Source organism: Morchella sextelata (assembly GCF_020137385.1).
Source record: "Morchella sextelata strain SCLS chromosome Unknown scls_3, whole genome shotgun sequence".
NCBI lineage: Eukaryota > Fungi > Ascomycota > Pezizomycetes > Pezizales > Morchellaceae > Morchella > Morchella sextelata.
Genome location: NW_025408618.1, coordinates 126043 through 153530, shown reverse-complemented (window position 1 = coordinate 153530; position 27488 = coordinate 126043). Strand labels below are relative to the sequence as shown.

The 27488-nt window shown below is 46.5% G+C and overlaps 6 protein-coding genes across 6 annotated transcripts; 3 read left to right on the top strand and 3 right to left on the bottom strand.

Annotated features, from left to right (window-relative positions):
- Positions 1-473: 473 nt before the first annotated feature.
- H6S33_008871 (uncharacterized protein) lies at positions 474-1557 on the bottom strand (the record flags this gene model as incomplete). The annotated part of the gene is made up of 3 exons (XM_044840553.1): positions 474-864; positions 919-1462; positions 1518-1557. The coding sequence occupies 3 exons, from the start codon at positions 1555-1557 to the stop codon at positions 474-476; spliced, it is 975 nt and encodes a 324-aa protein (XP_044697686.1).
- Positions 1558-4591: 3034 nt separating this feature from the next.
- On the top strand, positions 4592-5440 carry H6S33_008870 (uncharacterized protein; the record flags this gene model as incomplete). The annotated part of the gene is made up of 1 exon (XM_044840542.1): positions 4592-5440. One exon carries the CDS (start codon positions 4592-4594, stop codon positions 5438-5440), a length of 849 nt encoding a protein of 282 aa, XP_044697685.1.
- Positions 5441-8081: 2641 nt separating this feature from the next.
- H6S33_008869 (uncharacterized protein) lies at positions 8082-8484 on the top strand (the record flags this gene model as incomplete). The annotated part of the gene is made up of 2 exons (XM_044840531.1): positions 8082-8368; positions 8427-8484. 2 exons carry the CDS (start codon positions 8082-8084, stop codon positions 8482-8484), a joined length of 345 nt encoding a protein of 114 aa, XP_044697684.1.
- Positions 8485-11008: 2524 nt separating this feature from the next.
- H6S33_008868 (uncharacterized protein) lies at positions 11009-14331 on the bottom strand (the record flags this gene model as incomplete). The annotated part of the gene is made up of 7 exons (XM_044840520.1): positions 11009-11164; positions 11233-11265; positions 11323-11915; positions 11970-12381; positions 12439-12549; positions 12606-13405; positions 13494-14331. The coding sequence occupies 7 exons, from the start codon at positions 14329-14331 to the stop codon at positions 11009-11011; spliced, it is 2943 nt and encodes a 980-aa protein (XP_044697683.1).
- Positions 14332-17027: 2696 nt separating this feature from the next.
- Positions 17028-17912, bottom strand: H6S33_008867 (uncharacterized protein; the record flags this gene model as incomplete). The annotated part of the gene is made up of 1 exon (XM_044840509.1): positions 17028-17912. One exon carries the CDS (start codon positions 17910-17912, stop codon positions 17028-17030), a length of 885 nt encoding a protein of 294 aa, XP_044697682.1.
- A 3690-nt stretch (positions 17913-21602) lies between these two features.
- On the top strand, positions 21603-27471 carry H6S33_008866 (uncharacterized protein; the record flags this gene model as incomplete). The annotated part of the gene is made up of 16 exons (XM_044840498.1): positions 21603-21745; positions 21816-21907; positions 21977-22170; positions 22238-22337; positions 22391-22568; positions 22628-22773; positions 22841-22990; positions 23047-23203; positions 23251-23371; positions 23422-25033; positions 25091-25178; positions 25236-26721; positions 26782-26954; positions 27021-27174; positions 27227-27330; positions 27387-27471. 16 exons carry the CDS (start codon positions 21603-21605, stop codon positions 27469-27471), a joined length of 4983 nt encoding a protein of 1660 aa, XP_044697681.1.
- Positions 27472-27488: the final 17 nt, after the last annotated feature.

Below are 27488 nucleotides of genomic sequence, written 5' to 3'. Positions count from 1 at the left end.
TTAACACTTTGCTTGCACCTTCCCTCATGAGCCAATGACACTAGAATGTTAGGACGCCGAGAAATTTTCCAAGTACCTACTAGGGAATTAACTCTACCCCCGTGAGTACATACATGCATGTAGGTTTGTCTTAGTCGGAGAATATCAGACTTATTGCGCATAGACTACACGTCTAGCTCCAGGTCAGGCAATTACCTGATACCATGGGAAGCTGTATGAAAAAAGCCGAACTTCTCATCATCACTAACTACTATAGCACTGAGATAGGTCCGTACCAAGTTGACGATTATTTAAAGTTTATTATACGCTCAAAAAAAAGGATAGCACCTATTAGGGTGCTGATACAGCAGCTAAATCATAAACAGGGGAGATAAAAACGAAGAAAAGCAACAAAGAAAATATAATAGTAGAACAAAGCGCCTATGTTCTCTCTTCTCGAGCTCCCATAGCTCCCAAACCCAGCTGCAGCTTAATTAACGCTTCATCCGATTTTGGAAAGCACCCAACGCCGCTTGTTTTCCATAACCCAATGCCTTCTCGCCAAGTTGACTCCTCAAGGTGCTCGTCCCCAGACTTGGCTGAGTTCCCTCCGGCTTCTGAGGTCCATTCTCTGGATCGCTCGCCGCAAAGTCACTCATAGCGACTCTACCGCCTGTGGCCTTCCCAACCATATAATCGCCCTTCTGTAGCGCCTTTGCCTGTGCAGTCGCAATACCCCATTCGGCAAATACAATGGCGCAGATGGCGATGGTTGCAAGAAGGGAGAGTGCGAAGGCAGCCCAGCCAAAGCCGACGTTGGCTCCGCCAATCTTAACCTCGACGGTGTTGATGCCCATCTTCTGGACTAGTGTTGAGACGGCACCACTGGGATGTGTTAGTAGAGTTAAATGATCAATATGCGGATAAGAATAAACTTACGAAGTGACCTGCTGCAAAACCATAGTCCCCATGAGAGCCAGTGTCCCAACGGTGCACCCAACAGCCGCGATCTTCTTTGTCCACGCCGGGATTGGGATCGCCGGAATACAGTTAACCGCAATACCCAACCATCCCACCGCCATAGCAATAACAGCTACCCACACGGGTAGTGAAAAACTGATCCTGCTCCTGTAGATATCCGCAATCGCCATAAGATCCAACGGATCGCCACCAAGGTCACCAGCAACCCTCTCCAGATCCGCCGAAGTCCTAGCGCAGTCCCATCCCTCAGAGTGGTCTACACAGAGACCGCGGTATCCAACACGGATGAGACTGAATGTGGCGCTGTCGTTCTTGCTTGATGAGAGAAAGCCGTCGAGCTTTTCGAGGCCGTTGAGGACTTCGGTGGTGGTTGAGGAGTCGTTGTAGGAGAAGGAGATGAGATAGAACTTTCGGAGGGCGGGGGAGGTGGTACCGCAAAGGATGAAGGTTGTGAAGACAGTCGAGATGGTTAGGACTATCAAGGAGAAGAGCAGGACGGGCTCTAGAGAGTGGGTTAGCAAATAAGCCGGAAAAGATGGAGAAGAGGTTGTTCTTACTTGTGAACTGGCCAATACCGAATCGTGAGAGTGAGAACATCGTGAAGTGTTTATATATATGTTAAAGTAGGAAAAGGGAAAATAAATCGTAAATGAAGATGCGTATGAAAAGTGAAAGAAGTTTGTACGTTTATCAAGTAACAGGCCCTGCTGTAAATTAAAAAGAAGAGAATTGAAGAAAAGAAAGTACAAAAGAAAAACGTAAAGGCGAAACCAGTTCGATCGTAGACAAAGTTTACTGCACTGATGTGATACTGGATAGAATAATTTTCAAGTTCAACGGGAAGAATCCACAGCTTATATACAATACAACTTTCAAGCGTCTCTCCAATAGAATCGTTTGTTTGATGTTCGATTTTAGCTTTGTTGATCTCTCAATGTCTTGGGCGCTTGTTCTGGTAGCCCCCTGACGCCCGTGATTGGTCCCGCTTAAAATAGATGCAAGCTCTTTATATCACCCCAAACGTTAGGCCGAATTTCAGTTAACGCCTAGTAGATGAGTACTTTCTTTGGTGCAGCGGGAACACGCAATATAGAGGTAGATATGGATCGACAAGTGCAGGATCTGTACATGGGATTCTAGATAGAAAATCGCAACCACATGTTGCTATAGTACTAGTACCCTCAGCTTCTTCCGTCTATTAGGCAAAGGCTATTATTAGGTGAAGAATTATTGATATTCAGCTAATCAAATGTGTATCTAAAACTATCTTCGCAGGTATTTCAATATGAGAAATACATAATCTACTGAGCAGCGAAAGGCTTTGCGCGCGACTCCTCCGCGGTGAATCCGTGGAAGAACAAGATTTCAATATAAAGTAATCATCTATGTACAGGAATCAAGAATAACAGCTGTAGATACAGCCGTTGATCGTATGACTACTAACCGCTTGACAATCCATTTTGTCGCATGTACTGTACCTACATGTCAACTAAGGAGAAGACGTGTCGCAGATGAAAATCACGATATATATTTTACGCGACGACGTTTACTTCCGAAATACCGGGTATCGACAGCTGCACCTATCAATGCCCAACCATGGACACACCGTGTTTTATATAGGCGCCACAAAGATCACCAATTGGCTTGGGTCTGAAGAATTGATCCCTAAAGATCTTAAAACCAAGCTGAGGGCAGTAGGTGAGACTTAACCCCTAGACTAACGTAGTGGTTGCGGTTGCCGCCACCAATCCCAATAAGGATAGAGGACCCTGCATTTGGAGATTCGCAACAACCAATGATAGACTAGTAAGTTAATAGAGTAAACAACTGAAAAAATTTTCAAAGGTGTAAAATAGCGGCAATTTAACAGGTTCCATGGCTCAGTTGGTTAGCGCGTGGTGCTAATATAGAAATATGTTAACGCCAAGGTCGAGGGTTCGACCCCCTCTGGAACCAGTCATCATGCTAGGGAATCATCCACAGAGGTGTTTGATCTCTCGGAGCAATCTTTTTGTTTTGGGAAATTTGTTTTATGCAGCTACATCGTACCAACGACTCATTAGGGTCTTATCCAGAAGAGGGTATTAAAAAACTTTATCGGAACAGAAATACTCTTCAGTTGCTTATTAGAGTCTTATAAAGGCATTAAAATACGCTTACAGCCAGCTTATTAGAGTTTGATACGAAGAAAATGTTTCTATAAACTTCAATTGAATGCAGCTATACAAGTCTTCCTATTTATCTTGACGGCGATGTACTTACTTGTATGTAGCATAGATCCACATACTTACCTGAACGCTCGCTAGATAAAAACCCAAGCACTATTTGGCCCTACAGATCTCTAATCAGCAAAGGCCCATAACGAATACTCGGTCAAATACTCAAGCACAGACCAAAGGTATCTATAATGACCATATCCCAACCACAACCCTTTCTATAGGTTTAATAGATACATGTAAGTGCCAAGCAATGGAACCCTCGCCCTGCCAAGTGGAATTTAGCTATAGAGAGCTAGAGATACTACGTGAATCACGCAGTGAAATGGGAACCCATGACAATAGAAACCCACTGGCTGCCGTTACCGATACAGATACAGAAGATTAGGATAGGATGTTTGTATAGAGTCAGGGCTGCCAGTCGAGAGCCTGTAAATCGAGTTTTGATTTTGTGAGCACTTCAAATTCCTACCAAAAATAAACACCGGTATACAAAAGAAGTCCGAGAAGACAAGGTAATATTAGGTAGACCTTGGCGGTTTTCTCTTTGTGCTGACGTGCGCCCATCTTCACCAAGGTTGAGTATGATAATATCGAGTGATTATCTATGAACAAGGCTCATCGATCGCGATCGATTGGAAAGTACGTTATCAATCACTTATGTAAGTACATGATGTGGTAGAGATACACCCTCCGACAGCCTTTTGTTTCTTTGGTTTTATTAGAGTCTTTTAGCTGCGCGAGTTGGACAGAAAGTCGAGCAGGTTGGACAGAAAGTCTAGCTATTTTAGGAAGAGACTTGCAGCCGTTCAACCAATAAGATGTGCAGGACTTTTTGTCGAAGTGCTCGACTTTCTGTCCAACTCTTGCAGCTAAAAGACTCTATTGTAACATGTAAATGTGACCATCCGAGGCTACCACTGATATTGTGTATTAGTATACGGGGTGGGCAGTCATGCGACCTGAAGTCTTAGTCTTAGTCTGGCCTCTAGATTTCGAGGGTGAATGAGGATGAGTCTTTGTCGGAGTTATGAGGTCCTACCCGCGACAGTACCAGCAAAAGAATCAAAGGAAACACTGGGGCAGCCAGTGTTGGATGGTAAGTGGTTCCAGAGGGGGTCGAACCCTCGACCTTGGCGTTAACATATTACTATATTAGCACCACGCGCTAACCAACTGAGCCATGGAACCATGATGTCATCAACATTTTGGTTATTTATCAGCCTTCCCTACCTAGAATCATTCGCGGGGGTTATATTTCAGAAATGACTGCCCGCAGTGCGCATGCACATGGTTTGGGGTAAGACTTTGCATGGTAGTTTAGTCATCCGTATCAAATACTTAGCTGCATGTAGGCAGATATCATTAGGCTTGAGACAGCGACCGCTTCACATTTTCACAAGAACCCCGCAAATATGATGACCCGCCGCCTACTCCTCCTCGTCGATTTCGACGAGACTCTGACCCGGACAGGAAAAGATACAATCTCTCTGCTAGCATCCGCGGCCTATAAATGCCACTCAGCAGCAGCAAATCTGCCACCATGGAGTTATTTCGTGGATTCTTATATGCGTGACTACAACGATCATGTTGGGCAGGCACCAATACGAACAACACTAGAAGAAGAAACGGAGTTCCAAAAGTCTTTGAGAAAAGCGGAGAGAGCGAGTATCGATCGGGTTGAGGGAGAGGGGGTGTTCAAGGGTATCAAGTTGGAGACACTGATTAAAACTGCGGCGGAGAACAGGGGGGACATCATGAGGAAGGGGTGGGAGAAGGTTGTAGATAAAGTTAGCGGGAGAGGGAGGGTAGCCATTGTCAGTGTTAATTGGAGTAGATCGTGGATTAGGAAATGTCTTGAGGGCTCCGATGTTGGGAAAATCGACGTCTTTTCGAATGAGTTTCTAGTCAATAGTCAGGACATCACAACCGGAAGTTTGGACCGATGGTTTGGTGATAAGGATGGTGGGATCTGGACGGGGTGGGATAAGTTACGGGTTATGAGAGATATTGTCGAGAAGAACTCTGGTGCCGGAGAGGAATGTTTAGTGGTTTACGTTGGTGATTCAACATCAGATCTGCTGTGTTTACTGGAGGCAGATGTGGGGGTAGTTTTCGGAGAGAAGTTGGACAAGTCGTGTGATACGCTGGGAATAGAGATAAGGGAAGGTTTGACGAAAGGATACGTTGGAAAAAGCGGAGTAAGTTGTTTGGCTAGAGTGGAGCAGTGGAGGGAGATAGAGGAATGGGTTGAGGGACTTTGAGTTTCCATGACAATTGGAAATAAGGCCTTTGTTCATCTAAACAGCGGCTAAAATATTTTACACATATTCGTGTACAACAGGATTGATAAAGTTCTAGAAACTCTAGATCAGATGGCACCGTTTCCGCCGTTGCATTCTTCACTACTTGTCCGACTTATTTTCTATCTTCGTTCAATGCAACTCCACTCCCTTATCTTTATCAGTAGCCTTCAAGTGAGAGCGTGTTCGCCAAAACTTTCTACAATTTGATCCACCCACTCTACATGGCTTCGGTTACAAAGGCTGTGGAATAGATGGGGAAACACGTACTGCAATATGCACCAGTCGAGGCAGGATCTATTACGGCCGCACCACTCTCTGCACCTCCTGGAGTTCTGCACTCGTGAGCAGATTATGAGGTTCCATTTAGGTGAAACATTCTTATATGGCCATGGAGTCATCGGACACTACTGATCTGCCTTGGGAAACCCGTGAGCACTTCATTGTTACTGAGGTATTTCTCAAATCTTACCACCCTGGCTGGCATCGTTTACAACTTTAGTTTGACGGCTTTGATCCCAACTCAGTCCACTGTCAGACAAGGGGCAAAGAAGGCCCCGAATGTACTCAACAGAATGGATAATCCAATCAGGAAGCCCTTGCTTCCATCTTTATCTTTGCATATCTGATGGATCATAAATCCCTAGCGTGGGACGGGCCGATACATACATGTAGTATGCATTCCCTGTACGAGACTTCGGGATCCCCAGCATAGCCCCACGGCCGTACCGTTTTCTCAGTTAACCAGGGCTAGGGTTTACTACCACAACAAGACATCCCCGCATCCTAACAGATAGAAATATTACTCGCGGCATATTATTAACGTAATATTCACCAATAACTACCGGTGGTAACGAGAAAATCAACGTCCTGTTTGAAAGAGGACCAAGGAACGGGTACACAAGACAGGCACAACATTCCATTCTTCCTTACGTACTATGAGTTTAGCCAGAAACTTGTCTGAGTGAGCGATAGACCCTCTGGTAGATTACACAGCCGATCGATGGCCCTTTGGTCTCAATATTAACAGTGCAGAGTTTGTCACATGCAGCGGTATCATACACGTGCAAGAATCGATCGTACAATCGATCAAAGTTCCAGTGGAGGCCTATTTTTCTTGGCCCATAGTTATCATAAGGTCACTGTACAAGCTTTTATGTAGCTCTTGATATTATATACATTCCATATGTACATTTTACCATGATATATGAGAACAAAGGTCCCGGATATACAAAAAGGACTCCTCGTCCTTACTATATGCGTTACTCTACTTACGATGTACCGGGTGTGCACGTTAAATACCGAGACGCCTTGAAGGATTGGTTGATTTTGTATGGGAACCGCCCATGGTAACCAAAAGCAGCCAATGAATTTTGGCCTTGGCCTCAAAATTTATATGGTGGAAAAAAATACCGAGACGTTTTATCTATCTTCACTTAAAAATTCAAATATTTTCCTAAAAATACAAAAAAATAACCACTGAATAGCCCTTGTTCACAGGTTCATCTGAGTACTGATTCGAAGTTATCAAAGAAGTTTTGGTGAAGTTCGAAAAGAACAGGAGTAGAAAAGAACAGGAGTAGAAAAGAACAGGAGTAGAAAAGAGGTTGAGGAGGTTGCGTTGCAAAAGCTGCGGGGCAGACTGTCCAAATACCTGCTTGGCTGCCAAGTGTCATTTTAATTATATCAGATTCCTTTACAAACCCTCACTTTTTAAAATTCCCCAAAAAGGGGTTCTCAGTACTTACCCTCAACCCCCGGTACATGTGTACTTCAACTTGCGAGAAACCACCAACGAGAAACAACCAGTGCGTATGTAGCCTATCTAAACTGCAACCGGAAAAGTATTAACATTATCCTTGCTCAAAGCCAAGGAAGTAACGGTAGAAACCGCGATGACCATCCAATTAATTTTAGACATTTTGTGATAGAACCCATCTCATCACATCCTCCTCCAAAGTCTCATCTGTCCCAAGTTTCAGGAACCTCGTGATGTCTCCACCAACCCGCCCCCATCCCTTTAATGGCGGGTGACAGGTAAGTGGCTAAGGAATACTTACATATTTCAGGCAAGACCAAGTATGTATGTATCCCATCTAGGTACCAAGTGATCAAGGCAGCCGAGTTAAGATCAAACAAGTTGCATGTACACTACGAAGTCTTGACCTTTGTGTTCTGAGCTTTTTGAGAGAGAGTTTTTTGACAAAAATATGGACCAAAAACATTTTTTCATAGTGTTCCCGCAAATGCTACTATTAGATGCAAAAGCGTACAAATGTTCAAACCACAGAAACCTACCATCATTGATATCTGTTGTATCCCCTACACGCCATACTCAAGTGGGTATTCCGGTAATATCATGCGGTGTAATGAAGGCTGTCTTTACCCTTGCCAGTAACCCCACGCCATTTAGGGCTTCGCCGTTCAGTTTACTCAACACGAAGGCAGATAAGTAGTGAAACAACCAATAGTAGTGGCCTAATACTGCTACTATCACTTTATTAGCTACCCCGCTCGATGCGCCGAGCGCTTAACGTCTTTAGTTAGGAGTGATGGGGAAACGGGAGGGTGGTTGAGAAAGACGTTTTGGTGGCCGGACGCGATGAATGCTCCCGCGGTTACTGACTTTGGGGGCACTATAAGGAGTTTCAGTAAGGGTCTAGAGAGGAGAATAATTAGTATAAAAGGCCCCTCGCAATCCCTAGATGTCCCTCTTCTTTCTTACACCACCACGCTCAAAACCTTCAATCCTATCATTACCAACCAAACAAACACTTTACCAAACCCCCAACTCCAAACACCAAAACTATCAAAATGGGTGGATGCACTTGCGCTTCTTGCTGCTCCGGATCCTGCTCCGGATCCTGCTCCGGATGCGGAACTTGCAGCGTAGGTTTTCCCATATGGATAGCATCTCTTGAATTAATGAGCTAATCAGTGACAATAGCACTAAATCACCACTCTTTATCTCCCACCCTCCGCCTTCAATCGATACCCGCCCATAAGCATCGAAAATCTGCCATCTAGACAATAGGTTAATTGGGGGTTTAGAGGGCTTGACAGCATTGGGAAAGATGGAGGAAATGAAAGTTTCGGAATGGTTGCGGGAACTGTAGTTTTTCATTTGTTCAATATCAAATAAACCATATAACAATCAAACCACTGTGCATGTTTAATCAAAGGGCGAGGAGTGAAGTGATGAAAAGTATGGATCGAGAGAGGGGGTAGGCCTAGATAGTAGAAGCTGTTTCTTAGTTAGTGTAATAATATATGATTAGAGGCTGTATAGATTAGTCCTGGTTAGAGAGTAAGTATTTTAACCTGTACTTGATGACATACATATTGAATGAATATTGGTTAGAACCTGAGAATAGTATTAGCGTATTCTCACATAGCCAATTCCGGCCTGTATCCGGCGTCTCAGCATACTGTCGGCTAGCCTGAATAGAGACCTGTAAGGTAATAAGGATAAACGGTCATATGTCGGGAAGAAATAATCTAAATAATAGAAGCTGCATTGGTGAGTAAGTCATGTAGGCGGTCAAACCTCCCCGATATTAGTATTGTTAAGCCCGAAGCACCTAAGGAGGATACCTAGTTATTAGAAGTTAATGAGATACATTCAAAAGGAAAATAGACGCCTGTGTTCGTTGTGTAATAAAATTGGTTAATATAAAAAGGGTGCGGCCCATCTTTTTCCAAGGCGTGTAAAGATCGGTTCAAAACCTAACTCTACTTATAAACGCTGAGCCCTATCATCTTGATAAAGGAGGTTAGTTATTTCGAAGCTTTCTGCCTACCCCCCGTCCTCGCGCGAAGTCGGGAAGATGTGTTTGAGATAGATGCGACCGTAGGGAATAGCCAAATCCTGTGTTAATATTTGGTAGTAACTTCTTATCATTGATCCATCAATAACGACCCAGATCTGTGTAGGTAATGATAAGATAAGAAGCGTGTTTTAGGTGAGTATAGCAGAGACGATGCGGTCAAAGAGGCCTCACTTCCTCGCAGGCCAGGTGGTATTAAAAAAGAGTTGGAGAAAAAAGAGAAACAGGGGCGGGGGGCCAGGTAAACATACAGCCGGCATAATGAGGACCTTGGGGGCTACATCTATCCACCAAGGTGTCCACTCCCCCTCGCACGAAAAAAATGATAATTCAGTGCCCGCAAGCGATCGGAACGAAAGACCGATCAAGAATGCATATCTTGTCTTGGGAATGGATTGTGTGGCAGCGAATTATGGGTATACGTAGAGCTTTATGTTTCGCTCTAATTAACACAGAGATCCAAAGATACCTATGCAGAGAAAATAAACCGTAACTATTTTATAAGGGTTTATTCTAGTTACATTCACTTATCTAGTTCACGAGCCTCACTTTTCTAAGATTCCACCAAAAAATGCCAATACACGTTAAGAGTACGTACTATACATGTAGCTCTTGTTATTGTTGGTAGGTTCATGCATGATACATCACTCGTGACGCTTGGCTGACTAACTTAGCTGACTAAGCATACATAAAATATCACTCGGATGAGAAGCAAGTAGCACTTGTCCCATCATTATGTTCTAAGCCATTAAAATCTTATAATTCACGCGTTATAAAACACTCTGATTTTATGTCGAAATTCTGCGAAAACAGCGCTGCCACAAAAAAAAAATGTACTTTCGTAGTTGACTGGAAGCCATCCAGTGTATATTCTCAAGGTGCTCAAGCCTTACAGGTCTTGCATACCAAGGGCTCACTACATCAAATTCTGTTGAACAAGACTAGGGAACATGAAATTTCCCTATTCAAAGGAGGAGAAAGAATAAGGCTTGTAAACATGATATCTACACCTTCAGCGGCTAGTAGTGAGGTGCTAATTTTTGGCACCCCGAGAAGACATTGTAGTGCCCAGGTCATTGGAAGTGTGGGAGTCGTAATCAGACTACCAGGTAAGTAAATCTATAGACCTAAGGTGGGGGGGGGGGGGGGGGGGTCTACAGATCACATCTGAACGCCTACAAACCTTCAAAAATATCTATGGGATGGCTTCCACTGTAAATCTGTCTTGGTCGAGTGAGAGGCATGCCACTACAAATCTCATAACATCTACGTGGAATCATGTTAGAATTTAACTCTTGAGAATCATGATTACGGTCTCTGGCATCGAAATAGATTATGACTCCTTATATTTGCTCCTTTCACTATAGGTCAATGGAGTAAGTGAACATTATTCCTTGTATCATTGTATTCCTAACGCGATGCTCAAAAGAACACACTCCAGTTTCAAACACCGCGTAACTCATGAAACTCCATTCTCAAAGAAATCCTAAATTACCAAAAGAAAGAAAAAGAATCTACAATAGGTTTTGAAGAAAACTGCGTATTTACTCTTATGCGGTGGAGGGAAAAAAAAAATCAACAAGAAGTCTCGCCGAGATGAGGATAAACAAGATCTTATACAAGGGGAAGAATGAAAACTCGGCCTAAAAATGATGAGGAAAGAAAGACAATGGAAGGTCCTTGGCGGTTTTCTTTCTGATAATTAAGCATAAGCATGCATACTATCCAACTGTCCTGTCCCCTTGAGATCATTTTCGAATCCCTCGGCCACATCAAGTACCGTCTTGATGTGTTTAATTGATAGCGTCTCACTCTTATTATTCGCGAGTGCCTGGGCAGTTCTAACCGAGTTCTTGATCTAAATACCCACGGTGTCAGTGAATCAATAGTGTTAGGGTATTATAAGATACGAAGAGAATGACAAACCTGTCGTCCGTTGAGCTTTCTCTTTGCTAGCCACTCAACCTCCTCTTGTGTCAATACGTCTGGCGCATCAGCCCCGTACTTCACTCTCACCATTTCCAGGAACATCTTCCAAATTTTGGCCTTGGCTTTGAAACCGAGCTCGTTGTATCTCAGAGCAACATGGATTCTGCTTTGGAAAGCATCATCAAATGTTTCGACCCGATTCGTCGTCAGAAATAGAATACCCTGGAAATATTCTAATACACGTAGGAAAATTGACACCAGTGCATTCCGGTGCATGTCTGCCATTGTTCGTCGTTCAAGGAATACGTCGGCTTCGTCAAGAAGTAGCACTGCCCCCCAAGAATGTGCAATGTCCAATATCTTATTGAGTTCTTGTTCAAGGGAAGCTGGATTAGTACCTAGCTCCCCTGAAGAAACACAATAAAGCGGTTTCCTTAGGAGTTCGGCAATTCCCTCTGCAGTCAATGTCTTACCAACACCTGGAGGGCCATGGAGGACCGAGACAAGACCCCGCCCCTTGCCCTGGATTACATCGTCAATAGTTGATGACTCAATGTTCTTCCCAGTATGAGACTCGACAAGGGCCTTGACGATGGTTTTTTGAGCATCAGGTAGAACCAAAGATTCGAATGCCTTGTCATTCCACTGGATCTCTTCAACACCAGAAACAGCGAATTCCACTAAGGTTATAATATGTTAGCTTTTTGGCTTTTAAATCGAGGGACTAAACTTACGCCAGTATTTCTCTGTGAAAGCCCATCCAAGAACCACTGGCGATGCAGTAAGGAGCTCTTCATCGGTAAAGACAGGTTCAACTTCCTCCTCTTGCTCATCCACCCTCTCGACTTTCATCTTCTTTACGTTTTCTTGCTCTTTTGTGACGACCTGGTAGTTACCTTTGTCATCGACTACGACCTTCAATCGTTCCAATTCCTTTTCTTCCTCGGTTTTGCTATCATCTTCCCCGCTGCAGCAACATTCAGTACATTCGCCACCTTCGCCCTCTTCGGACTCATGTTCCTCTCCATTATTGTTATTATTCTCGGCCTCTTCATCATCGTCGTACCGGGATCTAATTGAGGAAATGACATAGTTGGGATTTATACGCCGGAATGTGGCAGGGTCAATCATAATCCGACCTTTAACCTACTCGGATGTTAGCATCTCCCTGATGTGAAAACGAACGATTGGAAGCTGGCTTACATGAATTTTAACATATTGACGCTTCTTCCGGATGAACGCGATTCCGTTATGCATCTTGTATTGCATCCCTCTCAAGGATACAAACTTCTGTCCCCGTTCAACGAGGGTTTTCTATGTAGAATAAGTATAACAGCTTGCTAAGTCACTAGGTACCAAAGATAACTCACCCTCATAGCATCTTTATCCTTTCTGAAATCCAATGGATAAGATGATAACGAAGTAATCTTCCTTGCACCCTTAAACCCTTCAATATCGACGCTGACTGTTCCCCAACCAAAACCTCCTCCCTCGACATCTCCAGCCTCTACAGGTCCATCCTTTCCGTCATATTCCAGATATTTACCTTCGATGGCCCACCATTTCCCTCTCATGAAGCTGGACTCCTTCTGCGCGTATTCTAGTTTGAAAGCTCTTGGCTCGTTGCTCCCTGCACAAGTGGTATACATGATGACTCCAGGTTTCAACAGGGCCCAGAGTAGATCGAACGTAATCATGGAGTTCTCCAACAGAGGGAAGAGAGCTGCTTTGGTGGGGGCATAGTCCGTATTTAGGTATTCGATAAGAAGTTTGACTTGGTCGATTTGCTGGGAAACCTCTGCAGCGGTTAACGGAGGAGGAACGGGTTTGCCTGTTACGGGCCCGGTCGGTTTGGGGGGTTCTTTCTCCGGTACACCCTTGAGCTTTGACATCTTCTCGACCCATGCTTCAAAGTCGGGGAGAAAGTTGAATAACATATTTGGGTCAACCGAGGGAATATCCTCAACTAAAGAAACGCCTCTAACATCCCCAATTATTCTAGTAAGGGCCTCTTTGAGAAGAGGAGACTTGATGTCGACCTGGGTCTCAAGGTACTTGTTTTCGTAATCAAAGACACGGCGGACCGTAAAGATGAATGAGGAGTATTTGTCTGTTTTGGGGTGAGGGACCGTGTCGCAGATCTTGTAGTCGTGCAGTTCCTTGTCGTAAACTACAGTGGGAGTCAGTAAGCAGAAAGAAAAAAGCTTGCGGAATGTCTTCCCCGTTACTAAAACTTGTTCAATCGTTTGGGGACTCACGCTCATCAACACGCTTATATTCCAGAACACTAGCTCTATCTTCAGTCTTCTCCTCCCCGCCATCCTTCTTTTCATCTTCATTTTCCGCATTCTCTGATTCTTTTTCTGCCTTTTTGGCCTTCTTCTTTTCTTTCTTGGCCTTCCTAGCTTTGGCCTTCTTCTTTTTCTCCTTCTGTCGTCTCTGCTTTGACTTGGATGATTTTGCTAAGATCAACCTGATCGCAGCTGCCAAGGCCTCATCCCCATCAACCTCCGAATCTGAGGAGGATGAGAATGATGACGAATCTGAGGAGGATGAGGAGCCATCGGAACCGCTGGATCCGTCGCTGTCAGAGGAGCTTTCGTCATCATCAGAGGAGGAGGTCTCTGCTTTCTTTGACTTCTTCCCTTTCTTACTTGATTTTGCTGACTTTTTATCCTTCTTCGACTTCTTCTTCTCTTTTCCCTCTTTTTCTTTCTTCTCCTGGTCCTTCTTCCCCTGTTCCTTCTTCTCCTTCTCCTCTTTGTCCTTTCGCTCACGCTCCTCTTTCTCAGCTTTCTCCTTCTCCTCCATCTCTTTCTTTGCCTTTTCCTTTTCCTTTTCTTTCTCCTCTGCCTCCTTCTTCTTCTTGTGGATGCACTTTCCCTTGGGCTTTGGCTTACTGGCAGATTCGGTTTCTATAGCTGCAGTGGATGGGGCGCTCGTGGATGAAGTAGCAATCGGATCCGCAGGGGTATTTGACCCCGCTTCCGTTGTTGGTGTTGTCATGGTAGACGGTGTACTGGCGGTGTTGGGGGTTTCGGAGGGCGTTTCTTTGGGAAACAGCTCTTCAGAAAGGGTAGATGTTGACGACGCCATGATTACGCTTTTTTCTTTCTTTTTCTTTCAATACTGAAATCGTATCTAGCGAATGGGGCAAAGACAAGTTGCACTGGTAATAGTGGTTGGGGGGATATATAATAGATAGGTAGCAATCTCACTGAAGCTTCGGGAGCTCAGTGGCGATACAAGACAGCTCTGCGTGATCTTTCACTGTCTCGGGAGATGATGGATGAGGAGTAAAGGGCTGTTGCGCGAGGAGAGGAGGGTATTTAAGGATTCGCCTACAGAATAAGACCCGTTCTTCAAAGAGTCAGAGGCAGTGCAGCGGTAGATGTGACCAACAACTGTGTTCTGTTTTGCTCGGTTGCTTGCCTTAAGGCTTCCCCGGTTTATTACCCTTGCGTGTTCGTTGTCTTGCTACAAACCTCTCGGCGCAGCAGCCAATTACTCTACACGACCTACATGGTACTCTGCTGCACTAAGTGGAATTTATTGCAACCTCGCCTCACAGTGCCCCACTGTCACGCTCCCCGGCGGGATGGACAAGTGCTATTGGTGGTGGTCTCTGCAAGTTCGTCAGTTCCATAAGCAAAGATCAGCATCCATGTGTCACACAATGCATGCACTACGCTCGGTTTTCTGCGGTTGGTTGGGCTGAGATGAATCTCAAGGCTAACCATCAACCCATCATCTCGCTCAACAGACAGGGCTGAAAAAAAGGAAGTGACTCAGGAGGAATAAAAGCTTTCAGCCTCATTGTATAAAGTCCTGAGTCATTGTGGGTAATCGAGAATTATCTCAAGCTTGCTCTGTGCGAGATCTTCGCATGTAGCCTAGAGATGACCTACTATGATGCTCATTGCAAGTATCCAATTGCAAAAACAACTGCAGTCTTGCGGCCATCGGCGGAATATTCACTACAATTGCATATGGATTTTATCCTGGAATTTTCCTGGCAAGCTAAATTCCAACCTGATCTTGCCGCATAAGTGGTATCTAGACCGTCCTCGATGTCTTCAACCCCTCATCCTCGCTCCTGCGGCTGATACACTTACATCCGACCGCGTCTCCCTCTTTGTTACTCAAGCGAGTCATATATGCGCTTAACCGCATAATAAAACGAAAGGTATATGTAGCTTGGAGTTAAAAGTAGTCTTAGAACGTCGTACTATGCTGATATCTCCATGAGGATCCAGGTTTCTGTCTATCTGTCTTCTTCCACTCTAAGCTACCTCAAGTGGGGTTTCATTGATTGATTAGCAGAGCTTAGGGACACTTGCATATTGCTAGGAATCATGCTGACTATGCACTGTAGGAAAATCCTTGAAGCTCAGGGTCCCTAAGGAAATCCCTGTTTGGCTTGATATCTATTATCTAGGCGAGTTCGTTTTGAGGCTCAAAGTTGCGGCATGCTAGAAGACTTCTGGTTGGTTGAAGACCGGTTGAGTAAGACCAAAAGGATCATCGGTGCTGGAAACTTTGGGGGCTGCCTGGGGGTGATCGGCGAAACTAATCACGTCCGTGGAACCCCACTAGGTAGGTACTCTGGAGTACGCCACCTTTAGAACAGTTCGAGGTCTTCAGAAGTCAGAAGAATGTGGTCTTCGCATCTTAATATTAGCGACAATTCTCCATCTTGTGTGAAACAAGACCTGGGAAGCTATATTTGGACAAGGAGGCGGCGAGTGCGGGGCGACACTGAGCCAGCGTGACACACCGGTATACTCTGCACGACAAGCCGGCGGGGAATACGACAAGCTATATAACGCTACTTAGTTCCATAGCGGCGATGATCCAAGCCTGAAATACGTTATCTACTGGGGGGTATTGAGTATTTTTTTCTTCACCGGGAGCTACATGTTAGCATGACCAACAGGCGCGGGTAGTGCTTCGCTCAACAAACCTAATCATATGAAAAAGCGTGACATTCGACATTGGGAAATTTCCTCGCCCAATCATAGGCACTATCTGTGGCATGTGACGTCGCTATTGCACTTTTCACGGGCTGGGCTAGAATACTGTGCATGAGAATTCTGGCAGTTCTGATTGAGGCTCAACGTTCATTCGACAAAGCAGAAAGCAGTGGTCCGTCAATATCGAGTCCTCACGGTATTCTGCAGGAAGTAACTAGGCTCTTACCCAGCCCTCCTAACGAGAATAGGAAATAACCTAGGTTCCAAATATCGATTAGGTTCACAAAGACCCGAGAGGATTTTTCATCCGCGACTTTTTCAGAGTCCTTATCGTGATGACCCGAGGCGCTACTGGATAGATACTGGTCATGCAAGACGCGCGCAAGAACAGATTCTTGAGGAGTGTAAGATATTTCTATTCTCCGGTTATAAGGGGTTTTGGTATGATTTCAATATTGGTATATGGAATATCTGGGAACTTGGAGATGCTGTTTACGGGGAGAAATTAGAGGTAGGATCAGTACATGATCATGAATGAGTAACTGTTGAGCACTAGCGGATATGATATGGGAAAAGCGAATCTGTCAAGGTGGGAAAATCTAATCACTAGCAAAAAGAAAAAGAAAAAGAAAAAGAAAGACATATGAAACACGCATTCCGACAGGAAGTCAGTCCCTACTAAGAAAAAGCAACCCCACAAAACAAACAAGATCCTACAAAAGAAAAAGAAACGCGACGCCGAGTGATCCTCCATGAACAAGGAAATTAAGCCAATCCCAAACGCCCCACCAGAGAGACAAAACACCACAAGCATATCCCTCAAGCCATGCCGCCATTAACCCTCATATTCTGCCCATTAACCCACGCCGACTCATGCCCCGCCAAAAAGCTCACCACATTCGCCACCTCCTCCGGCGTGCCAATCCTCCCCATCGGGTTCCACCCCGCAATCATATCCACCACCTCCTGCGGCTTCCCATTATAAAACAGATCCGTCCCCGTCGGCCCGGGTGAAACACAATTGACACAGATCCCCCTCCTCCCTAGATCCTTCGCCAGCACCCTCGTCATCTGCTCCACCGCCCCTTTCGTCGCAATATACAACAAATAATTCGGCGTGACCGTCGTCGCGGCCGTCAGCGACGTGCTGAAAAACACCACCCTGCCCCCCGCGGGTATATGCGGTGCCGCGGCCTGGGTGATGAAGTACGGGCCCTTCACGTTGACGGCGAAGGTGCCGTCGAACTCGGCCTCCGTCGTGGCGGCCAGGCCGCGATTCGGTAGTACCCCGGCGTTGAGGACCAGGATGTCGATGCGGCCGTAGCGGGAGACGGTCTCGTCGACGAGGCGCTTGGACTCGGTGACGCTGCTGACGTCGGCTTTGATGTGGTGGGAGCGGGAGGGGCCGAGCTGGGCGACGAGGGCGGCGGCGGGCGCGGCGTCGCGAGAGTAGTTGATTATTACGGTTGCGCCTTGGGAGTGGAGCTTTGTGGCGATGGAGGCGCCGATTCCTTTGGAGGCGCCGGTGATGAGGGCTATCTTGCCGGTGAGGGGGAGGGGGGATTTGGGTGAAGCCTTTCCGTGGGGTTTGGTGGAGGGGGAGGAGGAGGATGGCTGTGGTGGGATTTCGGGAGAGGGGGAGAGGGAGGGCGCGGTGGATTTGGGGTAGGTCTTGGATTTGAAGAATTTGCCGAGGCCGCACATTTTGATTGCTTTTGTTTGTGTTAGGATGGGTTTGTGTGTAGAGGTTGATTGCAGATGTTAATTGTAGAGTTGCTGATGTCCTGATGTCCTGATATCCTGATGTGCTGTGCCGAATATGAAAACACCTGACAGAGCTGGACTCTGTTCTTATATATATATATATATCCTCTTTCAAGACCATCCTCTCAGGGCCTCCGTCACCCCTTTCAGATGTGCCAGCATAGTCGACATCATCGCAAGTATCCAGGATAACGTTTGTTGTTTCTCGACGTTGGAGTTTACCAGCACCGAGCCGCTGTACGTACGAGTGGTCTCTCTTTCCGCGCCTGTCTTCCTTTATCTCCGGCTCGGGTTAACCACGGCTGATCGACCACATGCGTGCGCGTGCATGCAGAACCCAGCTGATTGGCGGAGGGGGGCCGTTACTCGGATTCCACCACTGGGATGATGGCAGCAGGCTGGAGACAACACGCCGGCCGGGAGCAAGGAGTTAAGGCTCTCATCCTCCTCTCCAGCACCACCGTTGAGAACTTGGGTGCTCACTCTATAGATCTAACTTGATCAGGTGGATAACCAGATAGTACAAGTTCCTCTGCAGTGCTGGGCTCGCTCGATACGCGACAAATATTTGCGGCTCAAAACAGATAAGCACTTGACGGTGCATCGCATCCGGTTAACTCCAGAATAGTAATCATTTCCAGTACGGGCGCACGGGTCTCTGTCGGCCGCAATACTGCAACACCGCAACACCGCAACACCGCAGATATATGCGTACCTGAAGGTGTCAGTGGAGATAGGCCGGCCGCTTGTAATGTGCTCGGCCGGGGATGCAGGTTATCTTCGGCGCGTTTAAGGTGTGGTCTTTGTGTCTGTTTTTTATAGTGAACGTTTTGAGTGTTACGGGATAGGGATTTTGGTGGGAATCGAGTGAGCGTCCATGACTACGAGTTTAACACATGAATCTATGCACAACCAGAAACGGGTATGTTCTCGGCCCCGTAGAAGTGACTTCATTAAAATAATTACTTGGAGGATGATATTAGGAGTGACATCTTTTGCTCATCTCAAATGACGGCAAGGCTGAAACTGCTGGTATACATCCGCAGTAGTACGCACAAATAAGCTTTCATCAAGACGTGCCGCAAGACTATATAATGAGATTGATATGTACAAGCAAAGCTTCTGTACCTCACTCAGCCTTGTGTATCAATCAATTTGAATTCCCAGCTTCCGCTGTCCTCAAGACGGGGACCCGGATATGGACCGTAATATTATCCCAATTTTATGAGCCAGTACGTCAATGTCAGCCAGAATTAAATGAGGGTGAATGAATTGTACATCCTACAGCTACCAATATACAAAAAGCTTATTTATCCCTTCTAAGCGCATGTACACATGCAGGCAGGGAGGCAGGCATGTACTCTATGTACCTACATGTACGTCCTTGGTCCCTCCCGCTCTCTACCGGGGATACCTCCAAGGAGAAACAGACATTGCACGCGCACGTACGCGTGGGAACCGCTCTTCTGGGTTCAGTACACAGGGCTGGCCATGGCATTTGGGGTGCAATCAAACCCCTTTTACTGAGATACTCCAACGCGGGGGGTACCATTCTTCTAATATCGCAGCCTTGTTGCTAGCTAATATAGCATGGTTCGTATCATATCGACACGCAAATATACCAGCATATACTCGCAATTTTAACATCATATGAACCGAATTGCACACGCTACGGACATATCCACAACGATGCTTTCCTCGTCATTGGTATCGCGACCATGAACTTCAGTGACCATTGGCTGAAGTGCTTATCAACTCTCCTATCGTATGGTCCGGTCCGCACGGGCTATATATCATCACGATATATTCCGCTGCCCTCTGTTTCGAAGCTAACCGCTATCAATCCATAAGCCAAGATATAGTAGAATAGAGTAGAGCGCCATGTTGTAGTAAGTACTGATAAAGTTGGTAGGATTTCTTTTTTCTAGCCACTGATCGGAGGATCCCGGTTACGCCCTCGTAACCTAGTGCGGGAGTGGGGTAAGTTATCTATCTCTCTCGAGAGAGGGAGCGCACCCCCTAAGGAAGATACAAGAGCTGAAAATTCGCCTAAAAGTTCCGCATTGAAGGGTTTGGCGGGTTTGCGCAGTTGTGTTGTCTGTTTACAGAACTATGGGTAGGCGGGTAAACTTGTTCGGGGTCCTACAGAATAGGTGCTGGTGGGGATCGTTTATGACCTTCGGGTGCTACAAGAAGATGTGTCTGTCTGTAGAGGTCGTTTAGGTCGTGGGAGGTGTGGTCTGGCCAAAGATGCTACTACGTTTGTCTATCCTCAATTGCATGTGCCTCTATGAGACATATGTTGAACCATCCTTCACGAGCACAGGAAGAAAACATCGAGAAGTCGAGCTGTCTATCAAAATCTTTAAAGCTTGGATCGCATCTCGCGACTTGCGAGACATCGCATTCCTAACCGATGTCTCAGCCAGCCAGCCCACAGATTGTGGCACATGTCAGGGAACCATCCATCAACCACATCCACCAACGCACATACAACCTCAACTTGGTACGTACTTGACGATAAGCTTAGGCGCAGAGACAGATACAGATACGCAACATAAAGTATTTGCGCCGTTCGTACCTGAGCTATAAATTAACCGAAATTGCCACATACTTAACTAATTAATGAACAGCTTTTATCAATCGCTAGAAAGTTCCCAGCAGACTTTGGTTTAGTCTCTGCGCTGCGCGGCGATTGTGGACTTGCTTGTGGGACAACAAAGAACCACAATCCCCAAAGCTATCATACTGCCTCCCTAGTGCGAACACTGTGCCTTATATCTGCTTCTCTAGATGCCTCTTGGTACGAAAAGATCGGGCCGGGTTCGTTACACCGGCTGCCTGCCTTTCTGGGTTTTGGGAGTTTCATCCATGCTCAACTTGGGTTCCTGGATACCGATATAGAAATCGTCCGTCGCACACCAAGGTGCTGAACATGCAGCTTTTATTTTATTTCGCACAACAAAAGTGCAGCCAGATGGTGGAACCAGTGCACGAGAGCAAAAAGAGTTGCCGCCACAGTCTTCATAAAATCTCCTGATATTCTCGCTGCCAATCACGGGATGGCCGATTATCATGGAGCTTCGTGAGGTGAGGTGCATATATTGCACTTTGGCTGCTGCATGCAGGACATCATCTTAGCAGGTACCTACATAGGAAGATTCCTTTATTATCGCTTGTGGATCCTAAGTATAGGCTGCTCAATCAAATTACCCACCGTCTTACCCACATCTGGATAACTTTATCTAAACAGCCGACCCAGCGACAGGGGTACTACGGTTATGAAGATTGGGTTCTTTGAGATCCAGAGCTTGTTACCTGGGCAATGCTATAGAATAGATGTAACTATGTAGCCTTAGTCAAATTTGAGCGGTCCACGGCCGTGGTGAGCAGTAGGTACTTTACTATAGTTCCACCGACCTGGGTTTGATTTAGCTGGGGGAGCGTGGAGTATATGATGTGACCCCACCCTCTTCTCTTTCTGCTTGAAAGTACCCCCAACCTATCGTCTGCAAAGATCCTCTCTGCTTAATCCAAGTGCCATTGGTGGTGTAGGAGAAGGAAGCACCAGCATTCTACATACCTGTTGTGCGGGTTTCTCAAAGCTCCACGCAGTGCTACGCTCCCACAATGAATTTACCTTTCCGCATGGGTTCCATCATGTTGGGCCCACTCATAATACTCTCGCTGCTGTGTGCGAGCGTTGTCGATGCGCTGCATTCGACAGACACAATCACTAGTGGTGGTGATAATACTAGGTCTGGGTATCAACCGTAAGTCTTTCTCCTTCTCATTCTCTAGGTATGAGAACGGGAGTTAATAATGGCATATATGATATTATAGCAACCATAATATGGACCCTGCCGTCGTAGGATCCTCCCAATTTGGTATTATATGGCGCAAGAAACTGAGTGGTCGCTACAACGACTGGAATGGTACGTCTTTCTGCTTTCACTAGTTAATGATGCTAGCTAGTAGTGTCTCTGCTAACTGGCTACATCCAGAACAAATATTTGCGCAGGCACTTGTGTACACGCCCGACGATACCCAGTTCGTCTATGTCGCGTCGCAGCAGAATTGGGTCTACAAGATTGATGCGAAGACGGGTGACATCCTGGCGTCGAGGAATCTGCATATCCCATTCTTAGTCGCGGAGTTAGATAATTGTAATGATATCAGTCAGACCATTGGAAGTACTGTAAGTTTGCCTTTTTGGATATAGAATTTGGAGCTATGGGCGTGCGGGACTGATGTGTTGAGGGTAGGCTACGGGTGTGATTGATCCAGATACAAACACATGGTATTTCACGATGAAGACATATCGCGACCAGACTGGCGTTGAGAAAGGGAGGGCGAATGGAAGATGTAAGTACCTTAATCCCTTGAATTTCCGGGAACAGAGCTGACGGGAGCGGTAGATTATGTTCACGCCCTCGACACAAGAACTCTAGAGGAGAAGCCGAACTTTCCCATTGATCTAGAAGGATTGATCGCGAATAACAATGCAATTAGAATGTTCCAAGGCGGTATTCATCACCAACGGCCAGCGCTCATGCAGAGTGGGCCGTACATTTATGCCGGGTTTGCGTCGCATTGGTATGTTGAGTGGTCTTTCATAGAAAGTAGCGCAGAGGTGCTGATGTTTGGTGTTCCAGTGTGCAATACAACTTCACCGGTTGGATCATTGGCTGGCATGGGACAACCGGCCAGATTGTCGAGAAGTTCGCAACTGAGGGCGGGCCGGAGGACAAGAAGGGAGGTGGTGTATGGATGAGCGGTGGTGGTATAGCACAGGATTCACGTATGCTCTCCAAGTTCATAGCCATTCTATTTTATGGCGAAATTCTAGCGCTAACGTCGTTGGGAAGCCAATCGCATGTTTTTCGCTACCGGAAATGGGTATGCATCCCAGCTCAGCAATATCCCGGTACCGGGAAGACAGCCTCCTACAGCGCTGGAAGAGGCGGTCGTCCATATGTCGATTGCCGCTGATGGAAGTTTAGGCGTGGTTGATTTTTGTGAGTTACGATCCGCGAACCTGCGTCTTACTTTTTTGCTGACTACCCTGTGCCAGTCATGCCATGGGAAAAACAAGCATTGGATGGCGCCGATAAAGATCTTGGGACCTCAGGTATAGCACTTCTGGACCAGAGTGTTTTCAAGACGTCGACTGTGGCTAGGATTGGGTGTATTACTGGGAAGTCCGGAAAACTCTACTTCTTGAACCTTGAGTGAGTACCTGGATCATGATTTATCACTCGGAACTAACGGAAAACAGCGATCTTGGCGGCTACCAGATGGGACCCAATAAGAAGGATGCTGTTCTTCAGACCACAGAGCTGCTGAATTCAGTCTTTGCCACTGCTGGATCCTACCCGCTTGAGGGTGGTTACGTTTATGTTTGTTCCCTTTTTACAGTTGCGTTTGATATGTGCTGACCCGATGCCAGGTGAATGTCGTTCAGCACGAGACCGTCGTGTTTAAGTTCAGTGTTGGATCAAACAACGAACCTATTTTTACACAAGTCGCCCAAACGCTTGAAAAGACCGCTTACGTGCTCGGTGTCGGTCACGGCACAACAACATCACTCAATGGCCAAGCTGGAACAGGTCTTTACTGGGTGACAGATATCCAGGGTCTGAATCTCCGAATCTACAAAGCTGTTCCGGAGAATGGAGTGCTTGTTCTCCTCAAAGGTCTCAATATACCCGGAATGATTAAGTTCAGTCGACCGAGTTTTGGAGATGGAAGAGCCTATCTCACGACGAGCGATGGCTATCTCGTTGCCGTTGGCTCCCCCGTAAACCCGCCCCTCTTGTGTCAGTCCCCGGTCGAGTTTGGTAATGCTACCATTGGCGATGCGGGCGTTACGAAGGATCTTAGCTGCACGGCCAATATTGCAGTCACAGTAACTGCAATCGGCCCGAGAATGGCACAGTATTTCTCAGTGTCTGAGTTGCCGACGTTCCCGTTAACGTTGGCTGCAGGCCAAACATTTACATTTAAGACGACATTCAAGCCGACTGCACCTGGTCCTCTGTCCGATGATATCTATGTTAACACCACGAACTCCATTGCCAATTATGCAGAAAACACCCCGATTGCAGTTCGAGGTGTTGCAAAATCGTTGAGCCCTGTCCTATCTATCACTCCCAACACAGTTTCTTTCGCCGGTGTGATTACTGGAGAGAATCCTGATGGATATGTTCGCTCCGTTGTGATTCAGAATGTCGGAAGCTCGGTGATGACCATTACCAGTTATGATATTAGTATCGTCAGTGAATCTGGACCTTTCCTGCCAGGTAATACAACACAGGCGGGTCCGTTCAAGTTTACAGGCCTGCCGACATCAATCCCGGCCGAAACATCAGTTACTGTGTCTATCAACTTTAATCCGACTGCGAATGGAAACTATGGAGCGTATGTCCGTGTGAACTCGGACGGTGGAAACAAGTTCCTCACAGTTGTAGCCACTTCGGGAGGATATCCAAAAGCGAAGCTAGAATTTGAAAAGGTCGATGGGACTGGCTGGGTGGAATACTATCCGAACGTCCCATTCACTTTTGGAACTGTCTATGAGCAGGTAACACGCACTCTTAAACTCCGACTGACAAACGCCGGTGACCAAGACGCGGGCGTTCTCGACATCACTGTTTCCAAGCCCCCAACCGGTGTCGGAGCTGTTGTCGGCGCCCGCAACGGTATCGATCTCGGCGAAGGGACACAGCTCCTCGCGGGGCAATCCCAGACCGCACAGTTGTTCTGCTCGGTGCCAAAGTCGCAGGTCAATGTAAATGCGTACACGCCTAATGCTACATGGACAATGAATACGAATGACCCGACGTTCGAGAAGCAGAATATTGTGTTTATCTGTGATGCGGTGTCCGAGCAGTTGGGTCCGCTGAAGAACGAGACGCATGGCAGGTATCGCTATATTGGATGTTTTAAAGAGAATAATCCTGGGAGACAGCTGTCGTCGCAGTTGTATGGTAGTGATTTGAATGAGAACGGGATGTGTATGAATGCTTGTGCCGGGGCGACTCAGAATTATATCTTCGCCGGTATGTATAAAGGTCGAAATTCAGGAATATTGCGAAGTTGTGCTGACGGATGAATAGGGACTCAGTACCACCGTGAGTGCTGGTGCGGTAACACAATTCCCACTTTGAAGGTTGGGGATGAGGACTGTAACTTTGACTGTACTGGGTAAGATCCGTAAATTGCATGAGTTTGTGTAGGAATCGATAATTAATACTAATGCAGGAACGGTACACAAATCTGCGGTGGTAATGGCTACTTCGGCGGCGGATCCTACATCAGTCTCTTTGCCGACGAAAATCGCTACACTCCCGGCGAAGGCCCAATTCCTTCTTCCACTACCACCGATCCCACTGGCAGTCCAACACCAACTCCATCTGCGCCAATTGACAATCCAGGAAATGGCAACTTCACATTTGCAGGTTGCTACACCGAAGCAACAACCGGCAGAGCACTGTCTGTTCTTCAAGGTTCAGACACAATGGACGTAAATACTTGTCTAGGACTATGCGCGGGATACGCCTATGCTGGTCTGGAGTACGGAAGGGAATGTTGGTGTGGAAACACCCTAGGGGTAGGGTCAGCACTTACTGTCGTGTCACAATGTAGAATGACCTGTGCTGGAAACCCATACGAGTATTGTGGTTCAGGTAGTAGGTTAAGTTTATACACCAAAGGAGCTGTCGTGAGCTCTTCAAGTTCAACAGCTGTAGATTCCTCGACTACCGTCGATCCTTCCTCGACGCCCGTCACAATTTCAGCTACCCCCACTCCCACTCCTACCAGTGCTGTGCACAACCCCGGAAATGCAAACTATACTTTCCAAGGCTGCTACACGGAGGCTACAACTGGGCGTGCCCTACCTCAGCTTACAGGCGCCGATGACATGGATATTACAAAATGCTTGACCATTTGCAGTGCTTATGAGTACGCCGGTGTCGAGTATGGGAGAGAATGCTGGTGTGGTAATACATTGGGTATCGGGGCGGTCCTTGCTGAGCTGTCGCAGTGCAGCATGCTGTGCGGAGGAAATAAGTATGAGTACTGTGGAGCAGGGTCGAGGTTGAGTTTGTATAAGAAGAAGCCGGCAGAGGTGTCGTCAACTTTGAGTATTACTACACCTGTGGTGAGTGATACAGCTACAGTAAGTGCTACAGCATCAGGTGACGCTACGACGCCTGTATCAGGGAGTGATACTGCGACAACGCCATTGCCGTCAGATAGTACTACTATCCTGGTGGGAAATTCTACCACAACAGCTGTAACTGCCACTATCCCCGCACCGGATAGTACTAGCCCAGCGGACGTTTCTAGCACGCTGGCCTCGTCTACTGTGCCTGTGGTAGAGTCCACCAGTGCTGCCACACCTGTTTCTAGCAGTAGTGACACGCCGGTAGTTACTGCCACTACACCAGTGGTATCTGGCACTTCTACGCCGACTCCAAGTGTGGAATCTGATAATACCACAGCACCTGCAACGAGAAGTGACACGTCTCCTATAACTTCACTTTTTACAAGTGATGTGACTACCACATCTACTACTAGCACGGTATCACCTTCTACCACTCCCAGTCTCTGGGAATACCTAGGTTGCGCCAACGAGACTACCCCACGTGCTCTGAATGGAGCAAGTATCTCTGGCACCATGACCCACGAGAAGTGTCAAGAGTTCTGCTTGGAGCGTAATTTCCCACTGGCAGGTCTTGAATATGTAAGAGTCCTTGTAATCCATGATAAGGTGGAGGAGAGTCACTGACAAATTATATTCTAGGGAAACGAGTGTTACTGTGGTTCCGCCCTCCAGAACGGCTCAAAACTCAATCAGACCAATTGTGCCATGGCCTGTAGCGGGGACGCCTCCCTGATCTGTGGAGGGCCCTCTCGGCTGAGTGTTTACAATTACACTCTCTTTGTACCGCCTATCATAGTTCCGGCCGTTGGAACGTAAGTATCACTTTCATGTGCTTTACTGCAGCTCCAGGGGTGTTTACTAATTTTCGTTGCTTGCAGGTTCATCTCGCAGGGATGTTATTCGGAGGCTACTACCGGAAGAGCGCTTTCTGGGTATTCATTTACAAATACTACCGGCATGACTGTAGAACTCTGTGTCGGCGTGTGCAAGGATAGATCGTTTAAATATGCGGGTCTGGAATATAGCCAAGAGGTAAACCTAATCCCATCATTGTTCATCTAGTTTTGTCTCTAACTGTAAGAAGTGCTACTGCGGAAACACACTGGCCTCCACCTCAACCAAGATTGATGATAGTCAGTGTAATTCTCTGTGCAAAGGCAACAAGCGTGAATACTGTGGCGCTGGAAGGTATATATCTGGAACAATCCCTGATACCACTTACATATGACTAATTGCGTTTATAGCAAATTGAATCTTTATTTCGACCAACCGTCGAATATCACCGCTAACGGGCTTCCGGCTTCTTCACCTTCAGGGAAGAGGAGGTAGGTAGTGTGGCATTGAAA